We start from the raw sequence: 27,496 nt of genomic DNA on the forward strand, positions 1-27,496 counted from the left end.
AACATATCTTCTGAACTCCAGGAACCCAAACAAACCTCACAACTTCTTCACAAAACTTATTGTCAGACCTTTATTAGAAAACAAATCATTCTACATCAGGGTGAGAAGTAAACTTCTGTGATTTGTGTACATGAGACAGGAAATAAAAGAGGCTTCCTCATTTGTCTGTTTGTTGTTTTTCTCTCCCAGCCAAAGAGCTTTTGATTCTCTCTCTGAGTGTCTCCCACAACATAAATACTTTATAAGACCAAAACAAGGCATCGAGAATGCCTTTCAAGCAAACAAGAGAACATCAGCTAATGTTTAATTGATCAGCAGTGACAAAAGGATAGAACAATCGTATAAGAATTAAACTTGAGGCATCTTTTGCAGTATTCCCCTTCCTGCCCTCCTCCATCATCACTGTGCTTTTCACCCTCACCGTCTGCTATATCCCACACTTCACTGTCAAATCCCTCAGAAAACTACACAGAGGATTTCAATTGAGTGCATTAGTCTGAAAGCAGAACAGAGAGAAAGACTCTCACCTATAGCTCCAATTCTTTATGCTCTAAGTGCTCAGAAAATATGACAGAACAAACGCAGAGGAGAAAATGCTCATATGAAGAAGTCAAGGTTTTAAAGGAAACAAGGAAGCCCAGTGTTACACATGACTGGGTTATAATGTACCTGAAGAAGAGCGATATTCCCCCAACTGCTTTCTACACTTCAAAATAAAGCATTGGGCCGGGAGTTAAAAAACACTTGAAGCACAGTGCAGCTTTAATTCTGTTTTACATTGATCATTTTATTAATGGCACTTCCTGTAACTCCATGTACTCTCATCTATAATCTATATTAATGCACATAGTTACATATACAGTGTTGCATTACATTACTTCATGTTGTGTATAAATCATAAACAGCAAAAACAAAACAAGTCATGAGTTTAGATTCTTTATACAGCCATATCTTTGTGCAAGAGTCGAAAAACACACAACAACCAACTCTGTATACTTTCCTGAGAAAATGGGATTTCTCAGCATGACACAACACGGCTTTCAGAATGTCATAGGGGTTATAACGAATCCCTTAAGTGGCACTATTATGAGATTCCTTTCACCACCTTACTCATACTCAATAATCCATCTCAAGGTCAGGCACGGGATAGTACGGAGAAAGCTCACGCAGGCTTTGTCAACAGAGTATGAGCTCTATTTAAAACTAGTCTTAAGGAGACATTCATTAGAATGCATTGACACAAATGCGTGAGAACTTACAGTATGAATACATTACAGTATGTAGCTTGAAAAACAAAAAGCTTTTTTTATGGTGAAACTGGACAATCTCAGTTCTGGACCCCATTATGCTTAAATGCTGAACTTTGTTCACTAGTTTGTAAGGTTACAATATGACTGGACACCAGCATACACATATATTGTTGTATCAATCTTCAGACACAGTTATGAGAAATTCCTGTCACCTCCTGTTACTTTTTGTCTATTCTTAGATCATGGCATCTTTATTCCTGTTACTTTTATATTTTGTCAGAGCTTTTGTCTGCTTCATTTCACTGTGAGATAAAGGGCCTCGTGTCATTGTTCAGCTGAGACAACTGGAGATGATGAAAGGAGATCACTCACCCACTTGGGACATCTCTGGCACTGAACCTTTGTAAGGCCCCTCAATGAACTGTGGGGGGTTGTCATTGATGTCTTGCACTTTGATGATGAACTCTGACGGTGGTTCCAGTGGATGGTCAGAGTCTCTGTCGACGACCTGCGCCGTGAGCGTGTACTCGGCCTTCTCCTCCCGGTCTAGCCTTTTCATGGCGTGAATGTCCCCCGTCCTCTCGTTTATGGCAAAGATGGTGCCCGCCCCTTCCCCTGCCAGCACATACTTGATGTTCTTATTCCCCACGTCCAAATCCGTATGGAGCTGAAAAGAGAAACAAAGGAGGAGGTTTGAGGCTACTTCCAGATGTAGCTAATACCACTCGAGCAGGACCAGATCAATGCCTGTAATCAATTGCATAAAAGAATTAAAGCCCACCGCCAAGTGCAAAGCTGCATAGTCTCTTCGAGATTCTAGTGCTTTACTGTGACGGGTGAATTGTTCAAAAAAAGTAAATGGTAAAAGGACAGGCTAAGTCCTGGATTTCCAGGTAATGCTTGGGTTGTGTATCCCATCTGTCTGTCATTCACTTCTTCATACATCGCTAGTAGAGAGTGGAGGTCAAAGTGTTCTGCTCACACCTGCCTCAGGACCCTGTTACCAACTTGAAACCAGTCATCAGGTCACAGTTCCAGAACGAGAAGGCAATTGGGCTGTGCAAAAAAAAAAAGAAAAAAAAAAAGGAGGAGGGGTTGGGATTGACGGACAAATACCTGCCAAGCAAAAAGGAAAGACGCTTAAAAAGATATTATCTCACTTTTAGCTTTAGCTCACTTTATTTATTTAAATAAATAAATAAATAAATAAATTGTTGTTTGTTGTATTTTTTCTTTACAATGCATTCATTGGGCATTTTAATTTTATTTTAATTATATATTACACTATATAAATCATGTATCAGTGGAAGGTTGGTACAAGCTAGAACAATTGAATCGCTGATCATCTACTGATCATCTACAGTTCACAAATCTTATTTGTTTATGTTATGTACCATGATCAATTCAGAAATCATATTTTTCCTTTAAAAAAAATCCTAATAAGCAGTTCCCTTTCAGGAACTCGAGCTGCGTGAAACGCTGTGGGAACGCCCCTGCGTGAGTGCGAAATGAAGCACGTATTAAATCAGTCCAATGACGAGACGTAACGTCATAGGCGGGTGACGTCATCGACCAGGAAACTATATAAGCACCCCAAACACAAGCGCATCAGCTTCTGAGTCTTCAGCAAGCACTCTGTGTATGAAAAAGTCTGTGTCTCAAGTGTTTTTGTCCTTAGAAATTAGTAGGCAGGAGTTTTTCACACACATATATATATATATATATATAAACTATAAAAAAGAGACTATATATATATCATGGCGACCGAACAGCAGTTCAGAAAGTGTGTTCATCCCTGCCCACATTATATTACGGGAGGGGACACACACAATCTGTGTGTTGTTTGTTTGGGAGTGCTGCATGCCCAGTCAGCTCTCGAGGGAGCTGATTGTGAGCATTGCGAGCGTTTATCTATAAAAACGCTCCACTCCCGCCGAGCCCTCTTCGAGGAGAGTGGTTTGTGCGCGCTCCCCGCGGTTCAGGTCCCGCTGCTGCCGAGGAACAGCGAAGGCTTCAATCGTGGGGATCGCAAATGGATCTATCAGCGGGGATTGAGACGGGCTCTGCCTTATCTCAGCCCTTACCTGGTAGATCCAGTGCCTCAGATCCGGGTTTGGAAGCACGCGCTGCGGTTTCTTCCGCCCGGGCTGAGGCATAATCACTTCAATTATCCAGTTCTGAGGATCTGGATGCTGAAAGTATTGATACAGCAGAGACTGGGGACTCGTCACTTCAGTCTCCTGCTAGTGAATAGTTTATGGAGGTGCTCACTCGTGCTGTAGAAAAATTAAGCATCGAGTGGCCAGCTGGTAGACAGGAATCTCGTTCAATGAGAAAACTAGATGAAAGATTTCTGCCCTCTCGTGCTGCACCTCCACGCCGGTGTCTTCCGTTTTTTCCTGACCTCGCCACCTCATGGAAGAGACCAGTGTCATCCAGAATATTTTGCCAGCAAACATTTGTTTATTCTAATATTTCTGGGGCGAAAGAGTATGGTTATGGGGCGATGCCTAAGGCTGAAGAAACGATAGCGAGTCATCTATCTCCAGATACGGCATCGTCTTTTAAGACACCGGCATTGCCCACCAAGCCATTAAGGAACACCTCGGCTTTAGTGGGCAAAGATTAGTCGGCGGCAGGTCAAGCGGCAGCGTGTTTACACACTATGTCAATATTACAAGCTTATCAAGCAGACCTATTAAAAGATGTGAGTGAGGGGGATGAAATTAGCACTGATGTAATTCGAGAATTACGTCAGGCAGCACATCTATCTCTCCGTGCCACCAAAGAGACGGCCAAATCAATGGGCCGTTCTATGGCAGCCCTGGTGGCAACAGAGAGACACTTATGGTTGAACCTATCCAAGATGAAAGAAAAAGAAAGTCTTTTCTCCTGGACGCCCCGCTTTCATCTGCTGGCCTCTTCGGTGACTCAGTAAATTCGGTCATCAAGAGGTTTCAGGAAGAGAAAAAGCAGGCGGCCCCGGCCGTTGAGTAGCTCCTCACACAGGGCGCAACATAAACAGAGTGTCGCGTCTCGTGCTCCTCCTCAGCAAAACTGGGACGAGACGCAGCGCTCTCAGACGGGGTCGTCTAGGGGCAGGGCTGATCTGAGGACAGTTATTGTTGCCAAGAAGGCCTCGTCAAAGAAAAAGTCCTGTCGCCAAAAGCGTCAGGATGCTGAGGGTGGTCCCCACCGAGAGGGGAAGGTGTTCGCCGCATTACACGGCGCCCGTTCTCTCTCGGTGCCCTCAGGGGCCCGTTCTGCCAACCCCGCCTGCGTGCCGGGGCGTAGACGGTCCCAGCGAGCGCTTTCCCGAGGGACGCTCGCCCACTCAGAGGAGTGGTCTAGAGCGGTCATACCAGTTGTTCCCTGCCGGTGTGCCGTTACAGGGCACTGTGTCTGCCACTCAAAATATTCCAGAGGCCGGTCTCGAGAGACTGGTACCCTTAGTAGAATTTTTGGCAGGGTGGAAAAGCCTTCCAAATGTATCTCAATGGGTCCTGCAGACTATCGAGAAGGGGTACGTGATTCAGTTTAGATCACGCCCGCCTCGCTTCAGAGCCCGCCTCGCTTCTCGCCCATATCAAAAATTTGGGGTTGAGGCTCAACGCCAAGAAGACTGTGCTTTCTCCAGTACAGAGGACCACTTTTCTGGGCGTGGTTTGGGATTTGACGACGATGCAGGCACGTCTGTCTCCTGCTCGTATAGCTTCGATTCTCTTAGCCGCCAAACAGGCAAAGCTAGGCCAGTCACTTACTGTAAAAGAATATCAGAGAATTCTGGGTCTGATGGCAGCAGCGTCCAACGTTATACCTTGCGTCCTGCTGTACATGAGACCGCTGCAGTGGTGGCTCAGGGCCAAGGGGTTCTCCCCGACGGGAAACCCGCTCCGCATGATCAGGGTCACGCGACGGTGTCTTCGCGCCCTGGCTATGTGTAAAAAACCTTGGTTCCTGTCCCAAGGGCCTGTGTTGGGGGCTCCGTGTCATCGTGTAACACTAACGACGGATGCCTCTCTCACAGGCTGGGGGGCGATCATGAGTGGTCGCCCAGCTCAGGGTCTGTGGCAGGACCATCATCTTCAATGGCATATAAATTGTCTAGAAATGCTGGCAGTGTTTCAGGCTCTGAAACGCTTCCTCCCAGACCTCAGAGGTCATCATGTTCTTGTCCGGTCAGACAACACATTGGTGGTCTCTCACATAAACCATCAGGGGGGTCTGCGTTCGCGCCCGTTATACAAGCTGGCTCACCAGATCATTCTATGGTCCCAGGGGAAGCTTCTTTCATGAAGGGCGATTTACATCCCGGGGTATTTAAATCAGGGGGCAGACATCCTGTCGAGACAGGGGCCGAGGCCCGGGGAGTGGAGACTCCATCCCGAGGTGGTGGAGCTCTTGTGGATACATTTCGGTCGTGCCGAGGTAGACATATTTGCATCCAGGGAAACATCACACTGCCCACTGTGGTTTTCCCTAAGTCATCCAGCCCCTCTGGGGTTGGACGCGATGGTACAGGAGTGGCCGAGGTCACGCCTGTACGCATTTCCCCCGATTGCTCTGCTCCCAGGAGTTCTGGAAAGGGTTCCCCGGGACGGGGTCAGTCTACTGTTGGTAGCCCTGTACTGGCCGGCCCAAGTTTGGTTTGCGGACCTTATTTCTCTCCTCGACGGCTCTCCTCTGGAGATTCCGATCAGGAGGGACCTTCTCTCTCAGGCGAGTGGGTTGATCCTTCACCCCCGCCCAGAACTATGGAGGTTGTGGGCTTGGCCTCTGAGGCGGCCCAGCTCATAGAATCTGGTCTCTCGACTGAGGTCGTGGAGACCATCCTCCACTCCATAGCTCTGGCCACTAGGAAATTATATGCCTTGAGGTGGAAGATGTTCACCTCTTGGTGTGGGGAACACCAATTGGACCCAATAAACTGTTCGGTGGGTGCAGTCCTTGAATTTCTTCAGGAGCGTTTCTCCACAGGGTTATCCCACTCCACACTGAAGGTGTACGTGGCGGCCTTATCTGCTTACCATGTCCCTTTAAGTGGAGCATCTCTCGTTTCCTTCGTGGCACTCTGAGGCTGAGGACAGCAGTTCACACGAGGGTGCCAACTTGGGACCTTGCGGTTGTTCTAGAAGGTATCTCTCTAGCACCGTTCGAGCCCATTGAAGAAGTTTCGGAGAAATTCGTTATTCTAAAAACTATCTTTCCTCTTGCTATCTCTTCATTAAAGAGAATAAGAGATATTCAAGCTCTATCGGTCTCTCCCTCGTGCTTGGAATTTTCACCCGGCATGGTTAAGGCTTTCCTCCTCCCTCCTCCCTCCTCCTCCCTGTTGTCAGGCCTATTGTACTGCAGGCTTTCTGTCCTCCTCCCTTTTTGACGTCGGACCAAGAGAAACTAAATCTGCTCTGCCCAGTTAGAGCTCTAGATGCTTACGTCCACAGAGCTGCCCTGTGGAGAAAATGTGAACAATTGTTTGTTTGTTTTGGACCCCCTAGGAAGGGCTGTCCTGCATCTAAGCAGAGGTTGAGCAAGTGGGTGGTCCAGGCGATCTCACTTGCCTACGAGTCTGCCGGGCAGCCTTCTCCTTTGGCTGTCCGGGCTCATTCAACCAGGAGTATGGCTGCTTCTAAGGCTATTTTTTAGGGGTATCAATTCAGGATGTTTGTGATGCGGCAGGCTGGTCCTCACCGCACACATTCGTAAAGTTTTACCGTCTTGACTTCAGCTCCACTCTAGGGGCGCAGATGCTTTCGTCCGAATGTGCGCCTTGACTACACACGACGGACACTTGCTCGTATGGCGACGTTGGTATTAGCGTTCCCACAGCGTTTTCACGCAGCTTGAGTTCCTGAAAGGGAATATCTCTGGTTACGTATGTAACCTTAGTTCCCTGAAGGGAACGAGACGCTGCGTGTCTGTGCCATACTGCCAGCATGCCCGTGAGCACTTGCTTCAGTCTTATCAGAAGCTGATGCGCTTGTGTTTTGGGGTGCTTATATAGTTTCCTGGTCGATGACGTCACCCGCCTATGACGTTCCGTCTCACCATTGGACTGATTTCATGCGTGCTTCATGACGCACTCACGCAGGGGCGTTCCCACAGCGTTTTCACGCAGCGTCTCGTTCCCTTCAGGGAACTAAGGTTACATACGTAACCAGAGACGTTATTTTAAATTGTACACTGTACAAAATATGATTTAGCAGGATGAGTCATTTTATTAACTTGAGTGAACTAAACAAGAATACTCTCTAAATGTGTTGCTAACAAAAGTTATTTTGTTGACCCTACCTAGATTATCATGTATATGTTCAAAACATTACCAAATGTTGTCACAACTGTTCAAATAGTTATCTGAACAAACTATTTTACATTGATCAATACTGTGCCAGTTCCCAGCATGCATTGCAGCTTGAAAAAAAAGTGGTAACTATTATTTAAAAATGATCATTGCTCTGCATTTACTGGTTTAATGTATGCTGCTTTTGTGGTCTCTGTTATTTTCCTGTCATATTTTTCAGAGTTCATGTTTGAGATTTATATATGTGTATATGTGTACCTTATTGCAACTTTTATATGCAATACATTTGCCTAGCAGGGTGTCACAGTTGTGTTCTGTTTAGTTTGACATTATCAGTTCATCTGTATCACCTGTGTTTAGTTAATCATCATCATCATCTGTATCACATGTGTTCTGTTTATCAATGTCATCTGTGTTTTTAAGTTCCGTCTGTTCAGTCAGTCTTTGTCCGATCTACATTGTAGTAAGTGTGTGTGAACCTTCTGCCCGTCTTTGATGTACCTGTATGATTTATATTGTGAGAAAGTTTGCATTGGAACTTTTGATTCTTCGTCTTCTGCACCACACCGTGACACAGGGTAAAATGTTTTTCCTTAGTTTTAAGAGGCAAATAATATTCATATCTTAGAGTTAGCATTGCAAACAAACATGGAGATGAAAGAACAATTGTTGTAGCCCCTTGCATTGTAAAATGCTTTAGTCTTTAGCTGCCTTGACAAGAATATTTAAATTTAAAGGACTGCCTGTTACTCATCGGATGATTTTTTTTTTAAATGACTTTAATTGGAGCAAATTAGTTGAGGTAACTTAAGTTGACTGTGATTGGTTGCCTTATTTTTTTCAAGTTAGATCACTTTTTTTGACAGTGTAATACTATTTCACAATAGTGTTGTTTTTCTGTATTTTTGATAAAATAACAGCAACCTTGATGAGCATCTTCTTTCAAACTTTTGAATAGCCTTCAAATTATCTTATTTTACATTCCACAAATAATAATTAAAATATATTTTTGTTCAGAATGACATGTGTGAGTAAATAATGAGAGAATTTTCAGTTTGGGTGAACCATCGCCTTAACATGATATATATTGAATATAGATGAGTTATATATAGCCTGGTGCGAGGTGGAAGTACACTTGAGAATGCAGTAACAATGACAGTGTGAGCTTTGAAATGCAGACTTCAAGAAAAAACTGAAAAAAAAAACTATAGCTTTATGCATACACTATGTTGTCTCAGGGGTGCCGTTTCCAGACACTGACAAAGCACACACACTTAAATTGTCACACCTTGCACTTTTGTTCTCCTAATTGTCCTATCATTTCACATGAAATATCTATCTCATTAACACATCAGCTTCACAACAGTCTTCATTCTAAAAAAAACCTAAATGAGCCCAAATTAATGATGTGCATTTTCTGATGTGAAACTTTTTTTTCTTTCCAGTGATTTTCACTTGATGCATTCAATAAAATGAACGATAATACATATTAGTATGGATTTCCGCAATTAACAAAATGTCACAGTTGCAAAACTTCACTTCCTCTATTTGTTCAACCCCCATGCCCTATGTACTGTATGCATACACATTTGCAAGCTTGTGCTCACAGCAGTACCATTCTGACGAGTGATCGCTTAATCTCAATGTGCAAACAATCGACAAAGTACGGCTGCGGAGGGGAGGCAGTCTGTTATTATCCGGGTTGCCAAGGCAACACCAGTTTGCTAACATCTGACGACATCCATTTTTTCCATCAAATCTTTTAACACACATGGTCTGGTAATGTTTTTTTTTTTTTTTTTTAATAGTTCTGTTTAAATACTCCTATACAAATGAAGAAAAATCATTCCATTAAAGCTAAAAAGGTGAAAGAAGGTGAAAGAAAACAACATACCAATGTTATGTTAAACTCATGACAGAAAACTTTGAGTTTGACACTGAAAAATATGTAGCTAAAGAATAACAGCAAAAGTGGGATATGTAAAATCCTGGGCCATCTTAAATCTGCCAGCACACTTGTGTGGATTAGCATTCAGAGCTGCTCGACTGGAGCCGAAGAGAAACAACGGTTGGTTTTACACCCGTCTCTCTCTGTACCACTGCCGTGGAGTACAGCTTTTATTGTCAGTTCGGGAGAAAATATGTCAGTGGCTGTTGGAGATGAACCTTTATTGTAGCCTGAGGAACAATCAGCGGCTCCGTAATGAGGACCCCTCAATCCCCCTACGCCTACCGGCTGCACACTAAAGTGGAGCGTTAAGCCGGACATAGCAAATTAATGATTTTGCCTCTTGTCAGGGCAATTGGCAGAGATGACGTGAGTGGAGAAGAAAAGATTCACATCACCTACAGAGATGTGGTGTCACTCAGCTTTAAAAAATGTCAGCGGAGCCCCAACCCAAGGACCATCTCAACAGTCAATTAGGCATGGTTTAAGTATAGGGCTCTGCTTCGTGCACAAACTATGCACCATAGTTTGTGCATAGTGCCAACTGAGAGGGGTTTGTGGAGATCATGCAAGAGTTGCAAGAGTAAATCCGCATAATGGATTTAGTAAGTAATGCCATCTATATTTTAACAGCCACTAATGACATTAAATTACTTCTGCTCATTATCAGCATCGCTATAATTCATGTCAATGCTATATAGGCAATATGTAATGCAACACGACTTTCCTACTATATTATATTTTAATTTTGTCTAGATGACGTTACAGCCCTTGTGTTTGGCACGTGGTGCTCATGTGGTAGATGTAGGTTCAAATCTAGTTGTGTGTCGCGTCCAATACTAATTTCCCTCTTCCCCTTATTATTTCTCAACTCTACTTTCACCATCTGCTATGCAATTTAACAAAAACTACGAATAACGGCAAGAATATATCATTCAACAACACAATACTTTATTTATTAATTATGTTTTTATAAGTTTTTTTTTTCTTAAAGTGTATTTCATGTTATCAATCATTCAAAACCTGCTAATATAACTCTTTATTTAGCATTATTTATGCATAAGCATGAATGTAAGACTTGTTTCTCCTTCTCATATATAATTCATTCTGTTTCAGACATTGAAAATGGGCAGTATGGAAAAAGGTAAGTGTAGATATACAAAATGAATGGATGAATGACACCTAAATCTGAAAACAAAGACTTTCCTTAAGAAAAAGAATGCATGCTGCCTGATTAGCCTATTCTTAAATTCTTGCATTACCCACTAAGAATTGTTTTATCAAAAGAGATGTCACCTTTACTCTCCCAATAAAAACCTGTTTCACGTTTAATAGGTTCCAACAAAATGCGCAATTGAAACAGTTATATATGCAATTAAATGAGTGTATATAATATATATATTTTTTTCATACTGGATGCATTAAATAAAACAAGACTCCTACCTTCAGAGAAAATTAAAAATCTGCCCTGATGCAAAACAATGAGAGTAAGCATGCATGCTTGACTAATGAATACCACACGGTGCCTTGAATGGAGTGGCTTTCTCCGTAACCTACCTAGGTACATGATTACCCTTCCTGTGCTCCTGATTTATTCCTACTGTGCTGAGAAGGAACCAAAGAGAGAATTTTTTATTGCCAGGCAAAGCAAATGTAATCAAATCAAAAACAGATAGATTTGCATGAAGAAGATCCAGCAACAGCTCAAGATACAAGACTCTGTAAGGAGCTTTATTTGTGTCCTGATAATAGACATTGAGATTCTAATTTCATTTTTCAGTGTAGTCTGTTCTTTCCCCCACTTAATTTACTGATTGGCTGAATGGACCGTGGATTGCTACAGGATGTGATTCCCAATTCTCCTGTTAAAACATGCACTGATTTCACACAAGTAACACCATCACAAGCAACACGTCAGGTCTGGCCTGGGACGACTCCTGTTTAAGACTGGCTGTGACTCTGAACTTCTGGTGTGCTAAAAACTGATCTGATATTCAAAGATCTGCCAACCACTAACATTGGCACAACAACAACAACAACTAATAATAATAATAATTATTATTATTATTATTATTATTATGATTATTATTATTATTATTATAAAAGTGTGTTTAAACAGGAGAATTGGTAATATACTGTACATTGTGTAGACATCCACAGTCCATAAATCAGTAAATAAGTAAATAAATCAAGGAAAAACTGACTAAATTGAAATATGAAATTAAATTGTCAACTATATAACTAATTCTTTAGTAGTACTGGAATGTAATTTTCAGGTGGGTGTGATAAGATTAAAGGTGCATTATGTTATTTCTCAAAGTCGTTGCTGAAAATTGTTGATATTTGAAATTATCCAAACAAACACATCCCCAATGAAACACTTTTCATTGCTCTGCCTCCAATCCTAACCGCCCTGCTCCGAGTCGGACTTGAACCCTGATCGCTGGCATGCGAGGCTTGTGCACTAACAAGGACGATAAACAGTAAACAACGCATTATCTAGCATTCATCAGCCAGCACAACTCTCTCTAGCTGGCCTCTGTTACACACACAATGCAAGAGTGGATGACTATTTATTGTAGCAGAAGTGCAACAAAACAATTATTCATAAAAAAAGCAAAAATGATGAAGGGAGCACAAAAAATATACATACACAAGAGTAAATACAAACAAGAGTTTGTTGTTAGTTGCCAACAGCACAGCAACTCCAGACAAACAATGACACTCAAACCCAGTGTTACTCACGCATGGAGCGAAATCAAAGCAACCTCCGTCAGGCCTTCCCGCTTCACTCTCTCCAGCACTAGGAGGCTTTTCTAATATTATCACGGGTCCTAAAGCTCTTTCCTGATCACAACCCTTCATTTTGGGCTGATTTGAGCTTTTCTCTTTTGAAATGCTCTCAGCCATCTCTCTTTCTACAGTCTTTCTTCAAATCTCTCTCTTGCTCGTTCTCTGTTCTCCACTGTCACACGCCCCCTAATGCTAATTGGCTACACGTTTGTTGTTGTGTCTGGTTGTGTCGGTCCGACCACTTTCAAACAGCGTTTTTTTCAAATATTGCCTACCCCACCTTTAACAGCAGAGATAATAATAATAATAATAATAATAATAATAATAATAATTATTATTATTATTATTATTATTATTATTATTATTATTATTATATTTGTATTTATACACTATTGTACGAATGTTTGATTTTAAATTTATGTAAGAAATTAATAATTTTATTTAGCAAGGACACCATCAAAATGACGGTAAATACAATGTTACAAAAGCTTTGGTCACACTTTAGTTTAGGGTCCAATTCTCAGAATTAACTAGATGCTTAGCATTAGCATGCATATTACTAGGATATTGGCTGTTTATTATTACTTATAAAGCACATATTAATGCCTTATTATGCATGACCATATTCTACATGTACATCTCCGATCCTATCCAATTCCTAACTTACAAACTATTAATAAGCAGTAATTAGATGTTTATTGAGGCAAAATTCATAGTTAATTATTAGTTAATAGTGAGAATTGGACTCTAATCTAAAGTGCGACCACAGTTTTCTATTAAAAAAAGCTGTCCTTTTGAACTTTCTATTCATTAAAAACAAAAAGAAAAAAAAAATATGACAGTTTTCATTAAATATTAAGCAGCACAACTGCTTTCAAGTTCGTTGATGATAATAAATGTTTCTTGAGCAGCAAATCAGCATATTAGAATGACTTCTGAAGGATCATATGACACCGAAGACTGGAGTAATGATGCTGAAAATTCAGCTTTGTCGAATAAATTACATTGTAAGATATATTCAAATAGAAAACAGTAATTTTATTTAGTAATATTTTTATCAAATTGTATTTTTTGATTAAACAAATGCAGCCTTAGTGGCATGTCATTTTCAGGCCAGTGTGATGCTTACCATGTCATGTTCATTTTTATTTTCCAGCATTTCCCTAAGGCCATGAAGTTACTACAGAGTCATTAGACATGCAAATAAATCATCCATCTCTCATTGGCAGAGACCAATGGACTGATAGGAGTTGCAATTATCATGCTCTTTTCTTTAAAGTGTCTATTGGATGTCCCTACAAAAGGCTTCAGGGACAGAGGGGGGTTCAGTGCTCAGGCAGCACTATCTATGCTCGCTGTCTGTTCTAATGTAGAATTACAGAGAACTCTATTTTAACATGTCACATCATGGCAGAGTAGATGTGGCAACAAGCAGTTCCTTTGTCTCACAGACTGAAGACTGCATGCAAACCGAATATGTGTGCGCCTGTTGTGTGCGTGTGCACACATGCGTATGTACGACTAAGTCTTGAGTTTAGAAACCAGCAGGCAAGAGGCAAGGGGTAGTTTCATACACAGGAGTACAAAGGGTGAGCATCCTTTCTTGTTTTCCCCTTAAGGTGTAGTGTACATTTCATGAAAGCCATACTAAATGATGAAAGCATCTTACAAATTTCACAGGTCCCAAAACATCATTGTTTTGCTGCTCTGTTTTAGCACCTGTATTTCTAGAATCTCTTTTTTGGTGTGTGCCGAGGGCAAAATTGAGCAGTTTACCCAGCATATAAATTCCCACAGCAGATATTTATTTTACTTTCATCTTCTATCTTTGGGAAGACAAATATAGAGGTAATCTCTATCTTTTGAATTAGTTTTGAACCCATCGTCACTGTGAAAAACAGCCTGAAGAATATACTAAATCCAAGCAGAAATTACAAGATTGTTTAACATATACTTCAATTGTGAAAAGAAACCATTACTAAATGTCACAAATTCAGATTCCTGGAAGTTCAGCTGGACCTCTTGACAAAATAAAGTGCTTGTTGATGGAGAGAAGACAACAAAAACATAAAAATGGACCCTTCAAAATGAACACGGCCAAATTACACATCCATTTTTGTTCTCTGTCTGAAATGCCCACTGGTAGTGTCAACAGAGATTTCATGCTGCACTGCAGGCACATCAGCTGACAGCAGCTTTCCCCCTTACCTGCAATTTACATCAGAGTGCATGCATAGTGAGATTAGCGGTACTGGTGAATGGACTGGTATGACTGAAAACTCTAACAATGTGTCATCTACTCACCATTGTGAAGAGCAATCACTGCCTTCCTGCTTTTAGGCCCAGCACCATAAAGTCAGGCTGACCATTTACAGGATAAAAAATAATTACATAAAAAAATAATTAATAAATAAAAACAGTGGGGTGGATTCGAGTCTTTGTTGTTTTTAAGCTATATAGAAATTCATGAAAAAAAAATCCTGTTTTGAATTTCACTGTAAGTAAAATAATTTAAAATTTCTCTTCAATGGCTTTTCTTAGATTGGATGAACTATCAGCATAGTTGTGCAGCATTCAACATTGAATATAGAACGTCCTTTCAATTCCAACTTGATTCCTAAATTGGAAATGAATTTTAATGGAGGTAGCAAACAGGATGCCGAATAAAAAACTTCCTTATATTGAAATCTAAATTATGTCAAATTTCAAAGTAACAGTATATAAATAAATTTAATTTAATAAAACTGTTATGTTTAACTAGAAAAGCAAAGTAAGCTAAGACTAACTTTGAATGTTGGCTTGACAAAGCCTTGTTAAGCAATAAAGCTTTAGTTACAGACAGAACAATAAAATGATAGAACGGAACAATGATAGATAGAACAGACAGACAGACAGATCTATTACAGGCAAGTATGTTTGGGCAGGTTGGAGCTAAACTGTGCAGGACATTGGCCCTCCAGGAACAGGATTGGAAACCCCTTCTCTTATTAAAGGGACTAACAGCAGAGGCCACTCAAACACATGGGGCCCTTCCTGCCAATGCAGGCCAACTGGAAGGACCTGCTCTTACAGGTCCCAATAACAATTTAGTCACAACATGAGAAAAAATGATTCCATCCACCGAACCAGGGCACTAATCCGTTGACCTGAGTAACAGAAAAGCAAATAAGAAAGTGAGAATGAGAGAGTAATAGCCAAAAAACCTTCCATGGTATTGATCTACTATCAGGCTATGAAAAGATGCAAATGTCACGAGAGGACTTTTCTCGCTCCCCATCTCTCATAATATGTCCTCGCTCTCACTAAGAAAGATAATGTACCCAAGGGATGATGCAGATCTGTTTTCACTTATTTTACTTCTTTTTTTTTTCATCTCTGTTCTCTGCCAGATTGGAAAAATCATATCATGTGTTTTTCCACACATATTTAATTACAGAAAAACAGGACTTCAGCGAATTCCCCTCTGTACACGTTCACTTTGATTCTGTCACTCACACTGTGATGCTTTTGATTAGTGTCACTGTAACCTAGCACACTTACATCTACAGTCACCAAGCCTTATTAAAATAGCTTACAAAAGCTCTGATAGCAACACCCCTTCTTGAAAAATGGGTCACTAAATAGACTTCAAACCACCTAGCCATTGGAGTGGTCTCAAACCTATAATCTTCGTCCAGCAACACAAGGAAAAGAAAAAAAAAAACTGGTGACATGTATTGAAGCAAAATGGCTATCTTGGAACATCTGACTGAAAAACGAGGACAATCAAAAAAAAAAAAGAATTAATTCTCGCATGGACTGTCATCTTGCAGTAAGATTAGTATTAATGGACTTCGGCATAGATTTGATTTGTACTTTCGTGAAGCGTGTTCAGGCATTTAATATTATTAAACGTATCATTTGCTTGAATAGAAATTAAGAAAAAAATAGTGAGCAAAATTGCAAGGGCAAATGTTAGAATACATTATCCTTTCAGAGAAGTATTAGGGGATAATCTTGGACATCTATGAAGCATAAACAGGTCACTTGTAATGACATGCACAGCAGTTCAGCTGTGTTTTGCATGAGTACAAGTGAATCTGCCTAGACTACACGCACATACAGCCAATAGCGTTAATTATCTACAAGCATCTCCTCATAGATTTAAACCAGAACTCTCAATGTGGCTAAAACACAAAATGTTGGAAGCACCCCTTTGAGCATAGCAAGTTTATCCATTTACTTAAGTTCCAGAATTTATTTCTCCACCCATATGCAGTCTTGATCTACTACTCGGACCTTTAGCATACAAATTCAATCTCATGGAGTTAGTCATTTAGTGGGGGCCAGCCCGGGCAGGCAGTAAATGTGATGATCCCAGATGGCCCGCCCCCACCACACGTAAATCAGCGAGGGAGCCGTGAAGGGAAGTCACAGGCAGAGTCTGTCTTCACTGTCTAAAAAGATTGGGAAGACACTATGTAGCAAGTCATCCGTCTGTTGTGACACTGACGCCGTAAAATTTGTCCTCAGGCAAGGATTCGGAATGCACAACCAGCTTTTTTCCACTTTTTTGGGGGAGGGGGTTAACTTTTCCCTTATCTTTAATCCGCCACACACTTAGTGATGTACAGACAATGTAAAATCTATGGAGTGGAAGGTGTCGACTCTGGGCTGTCAGTATAGTCATTCATGGGATGTCATGCAAAGAAAAAAAATACATGGAGTAAGTGCAAGTGCAAGTAAGGGTCTGTAGGATATGAGCTCGAATTGGGTATCAACTTACAGGATTTTTCTTTTATAATTTGCCAATCCAGGCTTTATGGAAAAAAAAGTGTGATGTCTATCTGTGATTTATATCTGAGTGCAATGGGAGGGACTTATTTTTTTCCATCAGGAACTGATTGGATTGCTGGATAGATGTCGTTTTCAAAATGCTGTGATCTCATATGCAATAATGCAGTAGTCAACATTTGAAGTGGATCAAAACCTTTCATCAAAGTTATACATGAATTTTGAACAACACCCATTCTTGTCTTAGGACAACTTTTTTGATCCACTTCAAATGTGTTGACTACTGTACACAAAAGACAAAAATGGTCAATTAGGATTTCAGGGTGTCTTTAAAATGAACGGTTCTGTGGTTTAGTACAACACACACACACACACACACACACACACACACACACACACACACACACACACACACACACACACACACACACACAAACACAAAAAAAAAAAAAAAAAAAAAAACTAATGTAAAACGTAGGGGAAAGGACGGTCTGGTAATGCATAAACCTGATGCCAAACCATTGAGATATATCAGTCCGGGAGCTAATAGAAAAGGGACTTGAGTCCGTTCAAAATGCACTCTAACAAATTGCATTTTGAAGTTGCGAGCCAGTTTGTGAGAGAAATGAGGTGAAGGAGCAAAAATTTCAATACTGTATGCTATTAATAATGCAAAAGATCAATAATGCATTTAAAAATGCTGCCTAAAATAGTATGATAAGCATATCACAAGTGTTTCTGCTCAATATAAGCTTTGAAACAAACAAACACACACACACACACACACACAAAAGGCAAATATGGGGGGGGGGGGGGGGGGGGGGATTCCTCAAGATTCCTCTTGCATGGAGAATTCCAGATTCACAAATTTAACAAAAGACATCAAATCAAAGTTTTCCACCATTTTGCTCTTGTGGGGGCATCTGTTTTTTTTTTTTTTTTGTATATCCCCCTTTGAGCCTGGAACTTTAAAAAACACCTTGAAATTAATCTGGCAACAAAACACAGCTTTATTGTAAGAAAATTAAAATATTCCTCCTTTGTTAGGATGAAAGAAGAAGAAAAAAAGACTGTTCCATTTATAAGCAGTCATATATTATACTGTTTACAAATCACTTTAATGCTTACGGTGAAATCTCAGTGCTCCCATAAATTTTTAAAGTCCATCTCTCTGCCTCGCAGTCGTAGACCAGCCAATACTTTTCAATTTGAGAAAAAAGAATCACTGAGGTAAAAAGCCGCTGCTCAAGACGATTACATCTATTCTACCTCATTACTTGCCTTTTGGGAGACAGAGGAGGGCAGAGAGGCAGACTGCTATCTGTTTACATTTACTGTACAAGATACCGGAATTATAATTGTGTTCTTCTTTCAGCGTGTGGCTCTGTTTAAAGGTCCTGTGGTCCCAAGGAGATGAAGAAAAATGAAATCCCTTCAAGGGACTGTACTGCACAGGCAAAAATGCTGCAACAACTTTTATTTATTTTTCATCTCTTTCTTCCTCACTTATTTTCTTTTCTACATTTGGGGGATGCTCCAACTCAGAGAGAGAGGGGGGGGGGAGAGAGAGAGAGAGAGAGAGAGAGAGAGAGAGAGAGAGAGAGAGAGAGAGAGAGAGAGAGAGAGAGAGAGAGAGAGAGAGAGAGAGAGAGAGAGAGAGAGAGAGAGAGAGAGAGAGAGAGAGAGAGAGAGAGAGAGAGAGAGAGAGAGAGAGAGAGAGAGAGAGAGAGAGAGAGAGAGAGAGAGAGAGAGAGAGAGAGAGAGAGAGAGAGAGAGAGAGAGAGAGAGAGAGAGAGAGAGAGAGAGAGAGAGGACAGAGGTCTACAGGACATAGTCATAGAATGATAGTAACAGTTCCCTCATTATGAAAATTCTGACATCATTTACTTACCCTGCTGTATGACTTCCTTTCTTTCATGAAATACTTTAGGAGTTATTTATAGCAGAATCTGCTCTTTTCCTGATCCTTGGAAAGGCATGAGGGTGAGTAAATGCTGACATTACTTTAACTTTGGGTGAACAATACATTTAAATGGCTTTTTATTTTCCCATTCAAAGCAAAATGTTATGCCCACACCAATTTGTATTCCCTTTCTTTGTTGCTCTCCATTTATGGTTTGGGCATGATGATAAACATGGTTTCCTAGTCCAGGATGGGTAAAGAATGTAATACGATACAGTAGTGGCCAAAATGATGTCCGGCCAAGGAAAATGTACATCTTATATATATATATGAAGAATCACTGTATAGACTAAAATATAACTCAAAACACCCTGCGTATTATGTTATAATAATACGGCTGTTCTCCAAAGACTAATTCCAAATAGCATTCTTGATATATCTGTACCACAGTACAGAGGCATTCATTTGAACATTTTTTAACATGGCATGTTTCTATCCAACGCATGGATGAGAGCACAGACATAAAGTTGTAGGGCAATAAACCGCCTGCTGCCTTTTCATTTAGTACAAGCCTACATGTTTACAATACATCTGCTGGTTTATTATTCGCACATGTGCAGCAGAAGATGCATCATCATATGGGTCTGCTTCAGTTTGTCTTTTCCATGAGTAATTATGGGGTTTGTGTATATCTATAAGCCAATCTGATATATTGTTTAACAAGGACTCTCAACTAATATACAATGTTTGTTTAACAGGATCTCACAGCTTGGTTTATATGGCAATCAATATGAAACTGACTACCTCCTGTCTTTTTTAAAGATATAATAATTCAAAATAAGGATTGATGAGTACAAATATTGAATAATCAATAAATGTCTGATAAGTTATCTGCGGTGCATGTGACGCACAAGATTATTCATCTTCCACCCACTTTCATCTCTCAATCTCCATCATTCCGCTCGGCCTGAAATTGAATGTGAGTTTACCCAGTAAACACGATTATATGGTTTATGCTAAACCTACGCCATTAGCATACCAGAGGCGAGAGAACATGTCCAGGCATGTATGACATGGTCTTATCCCTCACAGCCCTTGTCCAATTATGGATTAATCAGAACACATCAAAAGTGGTCCTGTGTGTACCTCATGTGATCTTTTCGGCGATTCTACTCCATCAACAACTAATTGCTTTGGCTGTAATTTCCTTCAAAAGAGGCCAAATCCAAGTAGAAAGATATATGAATACCCAAAAGGTATTACTGTATATATAAGGTTCATTTGCATTCGCAATTAAGCAGGGCTAGTGGAAAAACAATACAAGCAGCGTTATGAGTGAGGGATAATTTTACACAGCTACTTGCCACATAAGTAAATAATTAGACATGAAATATTGATCGGATTTTATAAGCTCTTTAAACGCAAAGCTTAAGCGGAAAAAAACTGTTGCTAGCAAGTGGCAAGTTAAAACTAGACGGACATTTCAGGGATACAGTACTGTCAAACCACTTATTACACAGCCTTTCGCCACATAAATAATTATGGGGATATGATATATTGATTTGAGATGAAACTGTTTTAAAATCTTGTTTTAACAATGCTGTTTGTTATCTTATAATCCATTACAGTGTACAAAACAATAGTTTCAAAATGGCAGCAGCTGTGTTTGTATGAAACAAGAGAGAGCGAGTCCGCCATACCGGATAACATAGGCCTAATTAAACAACTGTACAAAATAATATTTTTAATATTTTATTAGCTCATGAAACACAAAACTTCCACGAGGAAAAATGTTCCTAGCAAAAAACAAACAAACAAAAAAACAACGTTACTAGCAATCCTATAGTGCCGACTTCAGTGACAGATGCCTTGATGAGCCTGTGTTATTAGTTTTTAGTTGTTGTTAGTGGGGAATATCATCCCATCGGATGGTGGGATTGACCAATCTGAATCAAATATCCCACAGAGCTGTGAAATAAGTAGGGTTGCAAAGGGGCGGAAAATATCCGGTAAATTTTCAGAAATTTTCCATGGGAACTTAACCAGGGAATTTGGATGTATTCCAAGTTGGAAACTTAACAGGAATTTATGGAAATGTATGAGAATTTATGGGAATGATTTGGAAATTTGTGGAAATTTATATAAACAGTATCATATACAAAACATAAATATAAACATTTTGTTGTTAGGTTTTTTTTGTAATTTTTTGCATATTGATATATTTTCCAATTAATTACTTCTAATTTAGTATGTAAAATGTATTTTCATAGCAGCAATTGTTATACACGTGTTATTTATTTCAGTGTCACTTGATCCTTCAGAAATCATTCTAATATTCTGATTTGACACTCAGTTATATTCAATGTTGGAAACAGTTGTGCTGCTAAATAGTTTGGCTGGTTTATTGGTTGCTGTTGCATCAGCGTCCAATGAGCTGCGGATCAACATTCTAACAAATAACGGGGTGTTGCTGGTAGCAGTATGCAGCGCACTTTCAGAAACTCTCCACCTCCCCAGAAACTCTCCACCTCCCCAGCTCCACCTGTATAGATTTGCTACAGGTGTTAAACCGTGTATGTTACATGTGCAGCAGCAGCAGTATGTCTTACATGCTCACAGCAATGTCTGTGAATGTATTGGCAGTAGCAATTCTTGGTACTTGCTCTGCAGCAGGAGCAGCAGAGCAGATCTATTCCACCAAGACCAAACTATATTAACATTGCCATATCCATTGCAATGCCAATCTCTATTACCATACCAATCTCCAGAGCAATCCCTTCTCTTTTGCAAACTCCCAGTTTATTTCAATTAACTCCCATTAATTCCCAATTATTCCTGTTAATTCCCATGAAAATTTTCCAACCATGAAAATTCCTGGAATTTTGAAACCCTAGTAATAAGGAAAGTGATGTGTGCGGTAGATCCGAGGATGTGTGGTGCTTGCGGTGGGATGGGGAGGTGGTTCAATTTTTGATATTATCTGTAAGTGGTTCCGTATATGCGGGCTCACATTAGCTCAGCATGAACTTTGCGCTGCTCCATTAGTCTTCCCCAGATAATGCTACACTTCTCAGTCCCGTTTACTTAACATGCTGGATCCGGCCTCCTCGATTTGCACTAATCAACTGATAAGGCGAAAGCCCTTTCACCAATCCCTGGAGGGTGAAAACTGAACTCCTAATGGTCATTAGTAGTAATTATGTTCCCTAACAGACACATCCAGCTCAGCCCCTCTCACACGTAAGTAGTTAGTTTCCATCGGCATCCTCCCTCTTTGGGTCCAGATTGAACTCCTGCACACAGGATGTGTCCTTATCACCAAGCACTGATATCACTCACACATGTGATAAAATAAAAGATAGTTTTCCATTATAAAGTGTTGCCATATATACTATATTGAGAGGCAGTAAACCAATATGACTATTTCTCTCTCTCTCTCTCTCTCTCTCTCTCTCTCTCTCTCTCTCTCTCTCTCTCTCTCTCTCTCTCTCTCTCTCTCTCTCTCTCTCTCTCTCTCTCTCTCTCTCTCTCTCTCTCTCTCTCTCTCTCTCTCTCTCTCTCTCTCTCTCTGCCCTCCCTCAGTTTGTTCAGATCAAACCACATTGTGACCTATTCCCCAGAGTCTGACCTATAGAGTGTGATCTGTATTGACAAGGACAAACTCCTGGCAAGAGATCCCAAAAAATCCAATAACATGTGTACAGGCCCTTCCAACAGCCTGAGCATCACTACTGTAATCTCCTTTTCCTCCTCGTCATTTCTCCATCATAAAGTGTTACTTTTTTTTTTTTTTTAAGTATGATTATCATTTCTCCTTGCTCAAAAAAAGCAAGGAGTCCCTAAGAGGACCCAGGGGGGAGTGAGTTTTTTGGCCCTGCAGCGATGTAGCCAATTGTCAGGAAACTAATAAAGAGGCCAGGAGTGAAGGAACGCAGTAATTATCAAGTATGCAATATCAGCACGGTATTTATGAAAACACTACGCGTTAACAAAAGAACAAGGTCACGTAAACGGGCGGGTCGTCTCTGAGATAGATCTCTGGCCAGCAGGCACGGCACGTTCACAACCGACTGATAAGCAAAACTTACATTCCCATTTAACTGCAGTCCGCGGTCAAGGTTTGGAAGAAAAACAACACTCCGCAATGCCTTCTTGAACTGGAGAAACATGCTCTGGAACGTTTATAAAAGTATCTGAGAGGCACAGATAAATGGTCTGAAACATGGCAATGTGAGATTGCATCGATCCGCAGGAGCGCAATTGGCTAGCCTGGTCATCCCCTTTGACTAAGTGTTCTTAGTTTCAGGATTTGTGAAAATATTGAGCCATACAGCTAGCCGAGCATGAGAAAGACTACCTGACATGTTGTTTTCAGCTTCCTCCACGTAGATAAAAATACACAGCGGCAGCACAACAGTGACCTTGCATTTGTAATGTGAGCACCTGTAATGTTTGGCATGACATCACAGATGTGTTATTGGCCAAGCATTTCCAGCGCACAGTCTGTCTCCACTTATGTGTTCATGTTCCTATGTGATTGCACGTCAGGCTTTACATATGTGTTTGTGTTTGCCTGAGAGCATGCTATAATAAAAAAGGAAAGGCAGTCAAAGAACATGAGAATTTAAACATTTGCACTCTGAACACATGAATTTCCTGTAGCAAGGACATACAACAGATACCCAATATCATTTTGAAAATGCCGATAGCTCTCTAACACAGAGGAAATCATAGACCATCTGGAGAAATTGCACAATGTGTCTCAACGCCATACTATGTGTGTGTTCTTTCAGAAAACTGTTTTTGTTACATGTTGTAACCAATCATTTTGGCAACTCAATAGAAAATGTGATTCTTGGAAAGTCCTAAATAACAGTAATCATAGCTTTTGACATATCTGTTTTTTGACATTAGTGTAGGAGGTGAGAGAGAGAGAGAGAGAGAGAGAGAGAGAGAGAGAGAGAGAGAGAGAGAGAGAGAGAGAGAGAGAGAGAGAGAGAGAGAGAGAGAGAGAGAGAGAGAGAGAGAGAGAGAGAGAGAGAGACCACACTTCCTTTTAGGGATTTTAACCGATGACCGTTTGACCGATGGTTGACCGTATCAACGTTAACCGATCAAAGTTGTCGATAGTTGGTAAAAAAAAAAAAGTGATCTCTAAATTAGGCTATTATAGACAGTGGACTAAAAGCTACTTTTAAAAGCTACTTTCTTCACTAACAAAACAACAACCATTAGCAGTCAGTTCTCTCCTCCACACACACAGGAACCTAGTCCAACCTCTCCCACAGCCAATAACCTTCTCTCCTCCTTCTCTCCTCTAACCGAGGAAGAAGTATCTAAACTTCTCCTCTCCAGTCATCCTACCATCTGCCCTCTAGACCCCATCCCCTCACACCTTCTTCAAGCCATCTCTCCCACACTTCTACCAGCACTCACACACATCATCAACTCATCCCTCCATACTGGCATTTTTCCTACAGCATTTAAGCAGGCTCGGGTAACCCCACTGCTTAAAAAACCAACTTTAAACACATAACTTCTAGAGAATTACAGACCTGTCTCTCTCCTACCTTTCATTGCAAAAACACTTGAAAGAGTTGCTTTCAACCAAGTATCATCTTTCCTGTCTCTGAATAACCAGCTGGATGTTAACCAATCTGGCTTCAAGAAAGGGCATTCGACCGAGACCGCATTACTTTCAGTCACAGAAGCCCTGCGGATCGCCAAAGCTGCTTCCAAATCATCAGTTCTCATTCTCCTAGACCTGTCTGCTGCCTTCGACACTGTGAATCATCAGATCCTTCTGTCCACCCTCTCATCACTGGGCATCACTGGATCTTCCCTCCACTGGTTTGAGTCCTATCTCACAGGTAGGTCATTCAGGGTCGCATGGAGAGGCGAGGTATCCAAAGTACATCGACTGACCACAGGGGTTCCCCAGGGGTCAGTCCTTGGACCCCTCCTCTTCTCCATTTACACCACATCACTGGGACCCATCATACAGGCACATGGTTTCTCTTACCATTGCTATGCTGATGACACCCAGCTCTACCTCTCATTTCAACCAGACGATCCCACAGTAGCTGCACGTATCTCTAGCTGTCTGGCGGACATCTCGGCATGGATGAAGGAACATCACCTGCAGCTCAATCTGGCAAAGACTGAGCTTCTCGTTCTCCCTGCCAATCCGTCTCTACAGCACGACTTCACTATCCAGTTAGACTCATCCTCAATCACCCCATCAAGGTCAGTCAGAAATCTTGGAGTAATCTTTGATGACCAGCTAACCTTCACAGACCACATTTCAAAGACAGCTCGATCATGCAGGTTTGCAATGCACAACATCAGGAAGATCAGGCCTTTCCTAACTGAGCATGCAACACAACTTCTTGTACAGGCCCTGGTTATTTCTAGGCTTGATTACTGCAATGCTCTTCTAGCTGGTCTTCCATCATGTGCAACTAAACCCTTACAATTGATCCAGAATGCTGCTGCTCGTCTTGTATTCAACGAGCCCAAAAGGGCCCACGTCACTCCGCTGTTCATCTCCCTGCATTGGCTACCACTCGCTGCTCGAATCAAGTTCAAGGCGCTGACACTTGCTTACAGAATGTCCACCGGCTCAGCTCCCTCCTACTTTCACTCGCTCCTACGGGTCTACATCCCTACCAGAAGCCTACGATCGGCCAAGGAGCGACGGCTCGTGGTGCCTTCACAGCGAGGCACAAAATCACTGTCCAGAACATTCTCATTCACGGTTCCATGCTGGTGGAATGACCTACCCACCCTCGTCCGTAATGCAGAATCCCTGACAGCATTCAAAAGACAACTGAAAACTCATCTCTTCCGTGAGCACTTAACATAAAAAAAAAAAAAAAAAACCTTTCTCTTGAAATCTTCGCTTGTCTGGTTTATGCTACTCCGAGCAATGTTTGAACTTTGTATTCTGAGCACTTCTTGCATTGTTTTTGCCTCTCCACGATGACTTGCTTGGTTTAATCCTCAAATGTAAGTCGCTTTGGATAAAAGCGTCTGCTAAATGACTAAATGTAAATGTAAATGTACTACAGTTAGCCATCTCATTCTAAGATATTTTTGTGTGAAGTGAACAAATCTCTGACACTAAATTTTTCATAACTCGCCTGTTTGTACTTAATTAAACAATAAAAACATTTGGTGCGAGGTCACAGCGTTTGGGTTCGCACGCTCACAGGGTTTGCGAAAAGCAAAGGCCACAGACTAAAACACTCGAGGTTAGAGCCATCGCAGACGACAGGATGGAGCGTGCAAAGAAAAGTAGTGTGTGGGACCATTTCACCAAAAAGAATGACACATGTAAGTTGCTAGGCTTAGATTTGGAAATACATTACATCTACATTTCAGTGGTAACAGATAAGGTGATTATGATCATCATCTTTCTTTATTATTGTTAGCACTACCTCAAACTAAAGCGGCGTCTCTTCGGAGCTGTCCTTTTCTTAAATGAGCAGCGGCAATGTTTCAAATGAGCTTCGCTAGAATAACGCCTTTATTTTCAACGCGATCACCTTGTACCCAAACCATTTTGAAACTAAGGAGCCATTTGTCCTCCGATTACATACAAGCTCCTCGGCGCCGCGTTTGCTGGACTCATGTCATGTTTCGCGCTGTAGGGGATTTAAAAAAAATGACGTGAGTGGAAGGGCGGTGCCGGGGCAGTGTGTGTGTGTGAGCGGGAGGCAGAGCGGCAGAGTTGCGAAATTGCAGGCGCGGCTCGAAATGGCTGTTATTTCAAATAGCGTAGCATATTTTAAACTAATCGGTTAACCGGTTTCAACCGGCTAATGAGGCTCGGTGGTCGGTCAAGAAAATGTTTAGTTTTCGCCATCCCTACTCCCTTTATACATCTTAAGCAGCACAAGCTAATGAACTTTAAAGGTACAATATGTATTTTGCCACTAAGGGACGCTAACATCTTCAAAACAATAACAAAGGCGCAGATTGATGACTTAGTGAATGAGCGTGGAATCATGGAACTTTTCGTCATGCCGATGGATCTTATAATGTTTATGGGGAAATAAAGTCCCTAAAACAGATCTGTAGTATGAAGCAGGGCACGATTGCTAATGAGAGACAGATATCAGTGCCACACGCTAGTCCCGGGGATATAAAGGAATGAGGACATTTAATTCTACGAACTACCCGCAAGTGCCGAAACACTTCATATAGGTCAGTTTATTTGACAAATTAAAATTGTTAGGTACCCAGCGCTGTTTCACTTGGTCTACACTATCATACTAAACTGCATTTGAGTGTGTTGAAAGTTATAATGTTATTCTATTTGTTAGTTTGTTTGTCTGTATGAGACTAGGGGTAAATTAGATCAACATTAGAATATCAAACTGATCATATTCTAGCATTAAATCATGTTGAACTATATAACATTGATTCGTTTTATTATTTATATCTGCTCACCTGTCTAAAGCCCTATTTGCACGGAATAAGTATTACCAGGTGACCTCTAGTCATTTGTAATAATTGCGGAGTTT

General features: G+C 41.0%; 1 protein-coding gene across 1 annotated transcript in view; it reads right to left on the bottom strand.

The window, feature by feature from the left end:
- cdh8 (cadherin 8) overlaps positions 1–27,496 on the bottom strand; it is a 96,360-nt gene that overhangs the window by 52,847 nt on the left and 16,017 nt on the right. Inside the window, exon 3 of the mRNA XM_077229268.1 lies at positions 1,623–1,917. Coding sequence (XP_077085383.1) covers positions 1,623–1,917 — 295 coding nt within the window. The remainder of the gene's footprint in view (positions 1–1,622; positions 1,918–27,496) is intronic.

This window comes from Siphateles boraxobius, unplaced genomic scaffold (assembly GCF_051911475.1).
Source record: "Siphateles boraxobius isolate OS27281-9 unplaced genomic scaffold, OSU_SipBor_1 130, whole genome shotgun sequence".
Taxonomy (NCBI): domain Eukaryota; kingdom Metazoa; phylum Chordata; class Actinopteri; order Cypriniformes; family Leuciscidae; genus Siphateles; species Siphateles boraxobius.